Consider the following 12488-nt stretch of genomic DNA (forward strand, 5'->3'; position numbering starts at 1 on the left):
ACTAACTCATCAGTTTTTTTAAATTATTCACGAGCAGTGATTTAAAAAAAAAGAATTTTTGTTGTTGCCTGTGATACTCGATCTCTGATATATCTTGATTCATCATCGATTCCAAAGACTTTAATATCTCCTGTTAAAAGGAGGTTATTTTGTATCTTTAACTTTGAAATTTGTTTCTCAGCAATAGGAAAGTCAATCTTGATAAAATTTAAATGATTAATTTGACAAATTTAATTTGAAATTATGTCAGCATATTTTTGTCGCTGTTCTTGACATTTATATAGCATTTCGAGTCTTTTATTTTAGCTGGAAGCTCGACATACGAACTACCTCATAGTGGAATATATTTCACAGAGTGGAATAAAATTTCTGTTATTTTATCGAGCCAACAACCTGAACTTGATGATGTGTACTCATCGATTGTTTCCGTATTTAATGAAGTATTTCATCTGATAACGATATCAAGTATGTTCCTGTTACAATTCAACGAGATCTAGATGTTATGTAAGGATCGGCAAGTTCTTCTAGTTGCTGTTGAGACTTAAGCTGCTCCGACAATATATTTAGCTTTGAAAAACGAACATAAAACTACACAATAATTTTCAGACCATTGTGCGCGGCAAGCTCAGATTTAATAGTTGTCAGTAACATATGATACAAATTGGTGGCAGAGAAATTTGCTAGAAAACTTTGTTATCAAATCTCCAGCTGTTATCGAACCAAGCAAATGCTGTTACAATTTGTTAGGCTGATATTTTGATATCCGCATTAAACCTCGTTTTGCTCTATCAACTAGTTTCCACATTGTCTTACTACAGTTTTTTCTTTAATTGAGTGTGATGTGAACATTGTCAATTAGAGATTAGAAAAACTGCAATATATATAATGGAAAATTTATGCCAGATGCCACTCATACCGAGCAATCTTGCAAGGTATAAAGAAATGTTCTGGGTTCGTCCCAGATATAATCTCTTCGGTGGTAATGAACTTGGTGTTGTGATAAACATCAGAACTAAAAATTCGATCGGAGTTTTAACTCCGGCTGGCTATACAATTGGAGTGAAATGTGAAGATGATGCAGAGCATAAGGAAATCTTTTTGCATGAATGTATCTGGGCGCTGTTCAACGATGATATCACAGATGGCATACAAGTTTTTCATGTGAGTGATCAGGTCACTTACAACAATATCTCAAACCTGTCTCTGCAAGATGAGTTTCAATCACATCCTGTCTATAATTTATACGAGGCCAGTAGCCCAGGTGCTCTGACGCTTGCACACCAATTGGCATCTTCCCGTAACTCGCAATTGCATCAACGCCATTGTAAGGTTCTTGCCCTGGTAATGGATTGTCGTCACCATCAAGTTGCTGATCAAGTGGATTATACGGCCCGATATATTTATGTCCCGGCAATGTTCAACCACTACCAGGTTTTGGTAATTTGTCAATAACTGTATGTATATCAAGACCCGATCTTGCAGAATGTTATTATTCTACTTTGCTCACGGCACAGATGGTGATCATGATGATCACAACTACAACTTTGCTTCATTATGTCTTAGTCATCGACTAAAATAACTTTACCTTGCACTCCAGGTACACAATCAGGTATCGCACAACCACCATTAACTCCATTACCAGTAACGGTATCATGTGCTTGTTCAGGAAACATACTCTTTTGCATACCACATAACGAATACATACTTTTTAACATTAATCTTTTCTTGATAGTCTTTTCTTTTGTTTCATTGACGTTTTCAGTTTTGGTTCTACATCTGAGGCAGCAAGTTTACATTTTTATTTTTCATGTCAGATAAAATTAAGAATGTGAAGCGGTTCAAGCTAGCAGTGTACATATGAACCCGCTTTGATCTTAAATCGTGTCGTGTACTTTGTTTATAATATCATGCAGATAAAACTGAGACCACCGAGCAGTCCAGTGCAAAGCACCCCACGTTACAGTAATTGTTTGATCCCTTCACCGAAACGCAATCGTTTTACGACTTCGTTAACAGACATGGCTTTTTTCGTTGTTCCTGATATAGCACCTGATGGTGCAGCTATACTTAATGTTCCAAGAACAGGCAATATCTTTGGCAGTTGTGTTCGTGCCACAGTCTCTATCGCTGTTAGGATTGATCCTCCGGAGATCGCAAAGTGACCCATCGCAGTGATCTGTGTCAAACATAGATCGAGTATGAAAAGTTTTATGGATCGCTCGCGATTGAGTATTTTGTTAATATGTGATTGTGTCAGTAACAATTTCGTTAATGTTCCCATAATATCAAAATCTATTTTTAGTGAAGCTGTTCTTCGTTTAGATAATGCTCATGCTAGTTTTTGTATTTGTCCCTGTGATAGGTATATTATCTCACGTAAAATATATTTCATTATAAATTTTGACAGATACAATTGAACTGCTAGCAGTCTATACCTGTACCATCATCCTACCTCGTACATCATCAGTTGTTATATATGTGTCAGATGTTAAAAGCGCAAAAGCATAATATAGAATGGCTAATGGAGCCGCTCCTAACGTCCATGTTACTTCAATGTTAGCGGTTGATCCAATAGCTCGTTCAGAATGTTTCAATATGTCAAAATGAAATACCGCATAAAGAGTTTGAAACTCTTCGATTGAAATTTGAGATCCGGTATCTGCTCTTGATACTAATGTACAGCCTCCATCAGATGTATTTCCGCTCGATACACGTTTCTGTTAGCGTCACGAAATTCTTTGTTGTAATCCCTGTAAAAGCCATATATTGTACTAAGCGGAATCATCAATGTAACCTGACCTGATGCATCTGTAAGCTTTCTTCGTTTAACATATCCTTCATTATGAAAAATAGCCTGAAACACGATAATAATAGATCGAGCTTTTGCTAATAACGCAACTGTATTAGCATCATTAGCTGGTGGTTTAATTCCAATCGCATTATAAAGACCTATCAGAGCATTTCTCACATTTGTTTCTGCATTATCAGCTGCTGCAGCTGTTCTACATTGGAGATTAATCGGAGCCAAATAATTGTTTACATGTGTACCTGTAGTTCCGTCGTCAGCTCGGGTAACTGGAGAATTTACAGCTGCTCTAACCAATTCATCTACTGCAGCTGTACCTACTTCAGTATCTTTAAACCATAGCATATTCATTACAACAGATCTCAAATAATCATCGCTGAACGACACCACGCTGAGAATAGTATTTGCTATTGGCAAGTGCATGGAAATATATACTGTTTGATTTGCTAGTTGATATCGTGCGTTTTTTAACAAACTTCAGCCGTTGTTAATAAGCGTTCTCTGCACATCGGCTCCAATATCACCACCTACAGCTGTTCTTACACTTATTCATATTTCAAGTACAGCCTTATTAGGCAACAGAAACACATCATCGTCTCGAGTATTACATGTTCTGATTCCCATCTTGTTAAGCTCATTTGAGTTCTCGTCGAGATATTCGATGTACTCAAACTCTGTTGTTGAGTCATCTACCGTTATTTACTCGATGAGGTCAAGATAAGTTTTCATCGACATTTTTTATTGTAATTCTTAGACAAAATCACTAGAATGCCGCAACATCAGGTTTTGATCTAGCTCGTGTTACTAGTTTCTTAACATTAACAATTTCTTTGCCGGGAGGAGACAGCAATTTATTTTGTTGTTATCAACACCCGTATTGTTTCTGATGTTGGTGCCATTTCAGAAATAACCTGTTTTATATCTGCTGTAGTTTGAGCGCCTTTAATTTTATCAGCGATCTTTAGTCCAACATATGTTCCTGCTGCAGATGCGGTTCCTGTTGCAAAACCTTTTGATGCGTCTAATGCGATTGGTGCTATTTGTAAGCTATACCAGGTATATTTGCAACTTTGTTTTAGATGTTTCCAAAGAAACCACCTATGATTTGTATACGATAAGTTTTTAGGTGCTTCATTTTGTTATATAAAGTGTCTGATATAATTGACAGTGGTTGGTTAAACCGTGGTCAGTTATTTGTGGTCAGCTAGCTGACCGATTGCAGATGTAGATAGTAAGTCACAATTTCGTTGTTGAGATCTATCCGTCTCCCAGACGGGTCAGTGTCATTGTGATAGATGATATCTGATTTTCAAAGCTGACTGGATGGTATATCATTTATTTTGGATTGACTTGCAGTAACGAACCTGGTGGAACATCTGGACTAAAGAATAAATCGTTCGTCCTTGGCTACCTAGTGCTGCGTAAGATCCTGTTGCAGTCGAGCAGTTTATCAGAACAGTATTCACATGTGATGTTGACAGCTGACTCTCCTTCATAAGATACTGATGCAATTGTTGCAGATCCATACTGCTATTTATTTAAATAAAAGCAATAATCCAATTGTATCTTGTTTACTAAAATCGATGAAGAAGTTTTTTAGTGTTATTCTTGCTCGTAACGTGTTAGTTTGGAATTATTTCAAACTTATCAGATGAAATACCGTTGCTGCCAGTGGTTAAAAGATAGTTTATATTTTTGTTTAGATCTGTAACGTTGTAGGCGCTTTATCTTAACAAAATTTCATACGATGACGCCACCGGTTTTTCTTTATGAGTATCAGATACTAATTTTTGTTTATATCTTTAAGTTCAGAGGTAGTTTATGCAACGAAATTCTCAGAAACTTTCTCTTGTTTTTCCTTAATAAGACCAATCAATCCTTTTTCTTTTTTTCCCCGCTTCCTCTGGTGATATTTTGTCAATACCAGGTAGTTTGCCAAGCACAGACTCGGTGATTGGTTTAGCAAGTTTCGAGGTTTCCTCTTCAGATTGCTGTTGTCCAACACGTGCTTGGTTAACTTTTTTCTTAAACACAGATCTTGCTGCCACGTATTTTTCAGAAGATCTATCCATTTCTTGTCCATTATTGTTATATGTCATATTAATTTGTTTAGTTATCCGAACAATCAAGAAAACGTATCGATGCTACAACGAAACATATGATTGGGATCTCGAGCAAGTTTGTTAAACAGGAAAAAACTATGCTTTCTCTCGGATACAAGCGTTGGAGCACCTCGCTGCTCAATTGTAGCTTCATGATAAAGATCAATAAATTTATCCTTAGAAACCTCACAGCATTGTTCTCGTGCTATATTTTGCACATCAATGTTATCTAGTCCAGTAAATAGTATAAAACAGCCTGTATTTCTTCTAATAAAACGATCGACTTCATAAAAATCTCGGGAAAGATAAACTGCATTACATTTTCTCTTTCTTGACAGAGAAAAGTAAGATTTTATTTTATCCATCTCGCTAGTACTCAACTGGATGTCATCAAATACAATAATTCTATGATTGTCTGAGTCGAGATCTCCAACAGGGACAAGATCTTCAGGTTGTCTTATGACAAATATATCCTTGCCAGCACCAAGTTCAGTTTTTAGTTTCTAGTTGTACTCTTTCAACAAATTGTATTTGTCTTGCTGGGGGTTGATAATATGGATATAAACCCAATGGTAGTTAAAAATGTCATTCAACAATAGGTTCATTAACAAGTTTGTTTTACCAGATCCAGTTCGACCAACTATCAAAGAATCACAGTGTGATAGTTGTCTCTGTCTTTTATTACTCACTCGGTGTCAAAGTTGATGGTGCTCATTTTGTATATAGAGTGTGCACAACATTTTATCAGATAACAAACTAACATGAGCTACTACACAAAAATTGGAAAAACATTGGTAAGTAGTTGGTCTACTGAAATTACTACAACTAAAACAAACGTAGATCTAACAAACTATCTCAAACGCGATCTGGTGCTACATTGACTGGTAATCTCATCATGTCAAGGCAACGAGTATTAGATCTAGAAACAACACGTCATCCTCTCAACGTAAATAACACACAAGCTGAAAGTTATGATTGGCTAAGCGGGGTTAACGACTGCAGGTTGTCATTGTGCAGTGGGATGATAACAGGTAACATTAACATGTCAGGTAAGCAGATAATAAACTCAGAAACATCATATCCGCTAGAAACATCAAGTGCTGACAATACACAAGCTTTAAATTAGTTACAATCAACTAACAATACTACACAGCAACAAGTTGTTGTTGACTGGTGGCACAAAGACAGGCAAAATTAATATGTCAGGAAACAAAAAATAAACTTACAAACAACATATCAACTTGTCAGCACTGATAATACACAAGCTGTAAGTCACAATCAGCTAACCACAGCACAGCTGTATCTGATATCCTGCTGGAGGAATAATAACTGGTGAATAAACATCACAGGTGAGCGAATAATAAACCTAGAAACATTTTATCCACCAGCAAATCAGAATCTTAGTCAGGCGGTAAGTTGAAACCAGCTCAACACAGTGGCAAATACAAAAATACCTAAAACCGGAGATACAGTACCTGGTACAATCATATTTACTAATGGTGGTAAAATAGCAAGAATTCCATTAGATTTTCCTTTGAGTGAACCAACAGATGCAGTATCTTATGATCAATTAAAAGGTGCAATGACAGGGTAAATTAATATGGGAGGTAAAGTATTATACAATACTCAGCTTGATAATACCCAGCTGTCCAATGATAGTAGGGTACTAAATGTACAATTTGTCAAACAAAATTTCGTACTAAAATCCGATGATACTATTACTGGTAATCTCGACATGGACAGCAACAATATAATATCAACTGCGTTTCCAACAACAACATCAGAGTTAACAAACAAAAATTTCATCGACGATATGATTACCGGTTACACTGCGCTACGAGTAGCAAAACCCAGTGATACAATAACTGGCACAATAAACATGGGCTTGAATAAGATAACTTCGACACATGTACCTGTAGCTGGATCTGATCAAAGAAATAAATCGTATGTTGACACGTCTTATATAACCTCGGCAAAAAGCACTATTTTAACAGCAAATTCAAATGCTAATGCACTTTACGTTAAGAAAACAGGTGGCACAATCACAGGTACCATTGACATGGTAGCGAATAAAATAACAACATATGTTCCAGTTGCCGCATCTGATCTTACCAATAAACAACAAGCTGATATTGTTGTATGTAGTGGTAGCACAACACGAGCTCGTAGTAATGTTGGTTATATTGATAATCGCTGGGGTTTTGTTTCATGTGTGTCAGCACAATATCCTGGAAATAATCCAAATTATGCTTTTTCGTTTAACAGTGCTATACCTGGAGGAAGAGAGTGGATAGCTAACGGGAAAACAAGTAACTTTTGGATAAAAACACAATGTCCAGCAGCTGTTGCAGTAAAAAATTTCAGTTACGAGCTCGACTAAATGCTGGAGTCTGGCTCCATTTATAACTGGAGATTAGACGGATCTAACGATAACACAACCTGGATGTTATATTGCACGACAGGTGTTTATATAACGAGTAAGCACTTCACCATCGCTGATGTTAACACGTATCTGTATTTCAGAATCTATGTTGCCAACACAGAAAGTCCTTATTCAGGACTTGCTATGTTTCAGTTCTACCTGGTTGATGATTTAATGTGATTGTAATCTATAATGTCTATTGATTCTCCATCGATCAGAGTCGCAAAATTAGTTTTAAAATTTCATACTTGATCCTGCAACAGCAATAGCAACAGCTGATGTTTATCAGCTGGACCCAGAAAGTGCTAACAAAGATCATAAATACAATTGCCAGAATGAAAAGTTTAACACTCAACTCACTTGATTTAACTGAGAACGAAGACAATTTGGTCAGAGCTGCAGGAATGAGAGGTCTTCAGATAAAATATACTTATCAAAGACTTTGGTATCATCAGCAAGTATTGTCCTCCAAGCATCTGTGTGGAGCAACTATTAAAAATTGGATCGTTGCTGCCGAAGACACTGATAGTGCTAGACAAAGAAAATCTTTTAACGATCAACATATCTGATGTTGTAAATACAAAATCGCACGGTGGAAAGTAGCCAGAACAAGATCGATCATGATGAGCTTCACAAACTATTTGAAACAAAGAATAAGTTTTTGAGAAATCGAAAACTCAGAGACACATTTGCGAAATGCTGAATATTTTGTGTATTTGGTATCAGCAATTATAAATAACAATGTTATTTGAGATGACAGATGATCGTGTTGATGCTGACCTTTTAGCAACATCATATCTAATATTGCTGGAGTCTCTAACGAGAATGATAAAAAAATATCATATTCATCAGATAAACGCTGCATTAAACGCACTGTCTGACTGATATTGAGTCTCGAATTGAATCTTACATTGATGTTGTTAAAGATTTATTTTATCGGACGCTTGATGAACCAGTATCAATTATTACATTGATAATGTAATTTACAATGTACATTATACCACCACTGATTTACGTAAAAAATGCATTAAAAGCTATAAAAACGAGGTTAAAAAGTTGCTTAATAGAAACAAAATACAAAAATATTAAGGAGCTGATTGTTGGATATCTACATCTACCTGTCAACGACATAGATATAAAACTGAGTGATGAATCTTACGTTGGCTTTATTAGTTTTACTACAGCTTTTGCAATCCTTAATCAATATGTCATTTTAGCTTGCAAGATATAAGCGTTGTCATTTATTATATCGATGAAACGGAGAACATTTCTCGTGATAGAGTCAATTGTGTTTTGCGTCATTAAAGGTATTTAATCCTCCTATCAGAGGTTTTAAAGAAGAGGTTCTCTCGGATCCAATGTATAATGATTGGACCTCTGAAGTATTTGACAAGTATAAAACTTTCTTAATGACCCAGCAAATAACGACTTTTTAATTTTTATGGATTGAATATCATCTCTAAATACTTATACAATAGTATACTTGTCTGACTAAAATTTGTTGAAGTAGTTTCATAATGAGAGAAAAAAAGAGATGATCGACTTCAACAACATATCATCTAGTCTCTCAGACAACAACAGAGACGAGTTTATCAAATACTACCAGTACTATCATAAAAAAAAAACTTTATTGTGTCACACACGCCAGAATATATTGCAGCAAAATAATAAGTGTTCTCAATTATATCCTGGTTATGCTAACAGCAGCAGGAATATCATCAGTAGGAGGAACATCAAATCCATTATTGTTGATAGTATCCGGAGCAGGTAATGTATTATCAGCAATAAATAAAAAGATCGAGGCGAAATATGAAAACAAAAATATATCTTGCAAAATAGCATTAGTATTTATAATAAAATATTGAATCAGCTATGATCTTATCTCAGAGGTGAAAAGTTCATCATGTGAGATCTAATACAAGAACTGCGAGTCAAAGATCATTTGCTAGTTGATGCCTAACAAAGTTATAAAATATGAAAAACAGTAATCAGTAAATTTTATGTGAGTGTCAAAGATAGGAATGGTAGAATTTTGTGTAAAAATATAGTATGGAAAATATTACAGTAGAGGATACTATGTTAAAGATGAAGTATATGACAATTATGCTTGACAATGAAAAGTATTGTATAGATTTTAAAAACAAGAACAAAATAAAGTTGTCTCTTGTTCGTGAAGATGATTCGGAGTATTTTGAAAAACTTACTTTGATTACAGACTCACCTTTTAATGTAGCAGGTAATCTCTATAATCCAATATCGCAGAAAAAATACACAAATATCGCAGTCAATGATGAGCTAACATATTGTCATGTCGATATAACAATAGTTTCACATGTAAATTTTATTTTGATTCTTGAATCTGGTTCTCTCAAAAGCATGTCAGACCAATTACTAACTTACATGCAGATTAAACACGTGCATCTAATTGAATAGAATCATAAGGCAGATTATTTCTATTTCTCAAAAGTTCATCGTATCCAGTTACTTCAGCCACCACATCGTATGTATTTGTCAGTTGTGTCATGACACCCTCAGTTTCACTGCTCACATCTCTACCTGGCTCAATACAACCATCATCAATTTCAGTTTCAGTCTGTCCAGCTGCAGATTTTGGCTGGCTGTTTACATTGGCACCGTCACTCAAATGAAACCTACATTTCCTGTAAATTACATCAATTATTTATAGAAATTCGATTATCAATTAAACTTTTAATCACATTATGACACTCATTGCAAGAAATATATTTCTCATGCTACTGCAATTCCTATGCAAAAATATTACATGTTACAAGTTGACTTTGGTGAACTAATAACATTGTATAAATGTTTTATTAAAGATTGGCATTTTTAAAATCTAAATCTATATGATTACTTGCTAAATAATTTGAGAAAGCCCACGGATAAACTCATAAGGACAGCAAGATTGCTATGCCTCGATTATTATGCAATGATCAGAAGTTACCATAGTCGGGCATCTATCGAAGGATGAAAAACATGACATATACTGGGATTTTTAATGCTACGTAAATCAAACATTTGTTTCAGCTTAGTAATGTGCAGTTTAAGTTTTCAAAATGCACAACTGATTGGGCAGGAAGGAGAAATTTCATTTGACCCTATCTGGGGTGGATGACAAGTTGGTTTTATAGTTCGAGATATTTTGAATATATCACTTTTGAGGCGTAAATTGGCTTGACTTTAAATGTGACTTGTTGATTACCATTTAATGGCGGTAAATACAAGAACACTGAAAACATTTCTTGAACATTAAAAACATTTCTTAAAATGATTACTCACGTTTGTATGATCATTATTACAACTAGGAAAAGTACTGTAACAAGAGCAGCCCCTTCGCAAGCAGCAATAATCTGAAATAAGCGTAAATGTTGTACGATTTTGAAACAATTATCGATAATAAGCATGACAATGTATTACTGAAAAAAGGTAAACTTTATTGGTGTCTCTTCTACAATCAAAACTGTATCTAGTCAATAATGATCCCATTAGTGTATATCTGACTTATTAAAAAATAGAATAAAATCCCTCGGGTCCTCATAATGTTTTCTCTTTATATTTAGGTCACAATCAATTACAACAATAGTTTTAAACAATAAATGAAACTTTCCCATGTGTCTTCAGTATTTCGTTACCTACTGATTTTCTCAGTTGCATTAAAACCCTTTTACTCAATTCATCTGTAGTTGTTATTCTGTGAAATAGCTCTATTCCATACAAGTATAGCTAAGACTAAGAATTTCATTGAAATATTAAATGTCAAATATCTGAGGCTTTTTAAGATATTTGCATGAGATGTTCAAATCTGAATTATTTGTTACTATACATCATTTCTACAAACTTTGAACACTATGGTTTTGGTTATGCTCTTTTCAGGTGAACATCTGAGTATTTTTTTTAAAAAGCAGTGTCATACATTTCGGGACTTCTCCAAGAACTAATATAGTGTGGATCTTAGAGGCATACAAAATGACTGAAATGCACTTGGACTTTTCGTGTTAGAGAAGTCACCAACTATTCAAATACATCCTTTATTTAAAAACACATGAAAATACAGTGATGGTTTTCGAATAAGAGCTTCGACTTTGCTCATCATGTCACTTTTTGTTTCCGAATGTAAACCTTTTTTAGTATTTGGTGATATCATTGTTTAACTTGAAAAGAACTTGGCGGTATGGAATATTTACTAATGTAATAAGCTAGTAGATAAAGTAAAAGAAAGTGTTCCAAACCAAGAGAATATTTGAATTATCGCTGGTTTTTGCTGCCTCTGATGCTGTCGCAATGATATTTAGTAGAAAAAGTGATGTATTGCTCTGGACAGGCGTGCCTTTGTCGCTGGCTCTTATTATTATCTAAAATTCAGAAACAAAAAATATCACTGAATATAAGATTTTCATTTTTCCCTTCTATATACATGTAGGTCACAGAAGAATGGAATGAATCTGTTTAATTACTTCCTTACGGCACCAAAGTCGCTTCGGTTATTTACACAGTTTCAGCTTGAGAGATACCTTAAAGATAATGCTTGCATTTATGTGAATGTGTGTTTATCAGTATTTTAATAAGTTGCCCCAAAGATACATAATCTACTAAAAATTTGATTTTTCCCTTAAACACCTTTCACGATCACATTAATGTTAAGAGGATAGGAAATAGGAGGAAAAAAAGCTTCGCATTCTACCGTTACCACAAACAACTTTTGATGGAAGAATGGTTGGATTCCTTATATGAAGGATAATCCGCTCTCCTAACATGAAAGCAGCACAACTGACAATCACGTATCCTGTATATCGCAACGACAATACACAGAGAAAAATAAACTTGTTATCAATAACAAGTCTAGGCTCTAGGCGAATCCAGCGAAAGCACTAAACCCATTCCCTTAAGGGGATGTGATGGCATCATTGTGCTGGGTCTGGTGATTGTCTGGGCTGCAGCCACTGGACAACACCATATTCCAGTCTTGCTTATGCAAAGCTTGATCACGGTCAAAATTCAAGATGACTGAGTTTGCATGTTCTATTGGTCTCATAAAAAACTACATTTAAACATGAGCTTGCAAATGAAAGGATTGTGATATGGATGATCAAAATCTGACAAATACCACATGCCCCCTGACCCACAAGCCTGAAAACCGTGC

At 35.1% G+C, this 12488-nt stretch overlaps 1 protein-coding gene across 2 annotated transcripts in view; it reads right to left on the minus strand.

Annotated features, from left to right (window-relative positions):
• Positions 1-8027: 8027 nt before the first annotated feature.
• The window catches only part of LOC149805906 (cadherin-99C-like), a 148808-nt gene continuing 144347 nt past the window's right edge, over positions 8028-12488 (minus strand). For both annotated transcript variants that reach the window (XM_089950670.1, XM_089950669.1), the window contains 3 exons: positions 11578-11700; positions 10628-10698; positions 8028-9990 (listed from right to left, as the gene is read on the minus strand). In XM_089950670.1, the coding sequence (XP_089806796.1) occupies positions 9738-9990; positions 10628-10698; positions 11578-11700 (447 nt within the window). In that variant the 3' untranslated portion in view covers positions 8028-9737. The remainder of the gene's footprint in view (positions 9991-10627; positions 10699-11577; positions 11701-12488) is intronic.

This window comes from Sinohyriopsis cumingii, chromosome 2 (assembly GCF_028554795.1).
Source record: "Sinohyriopsis cumingii isolate HCF-2022 chromosome 2, ASM2855479v2, whole genome shotgun sequence".
Lineage (NCBI taxonomy): Eukaryota > Metazoa > Mollusca > Bivalvia > Unionida > Unionidae > Sinohyriopsis > Sinohyriopsis cumingii.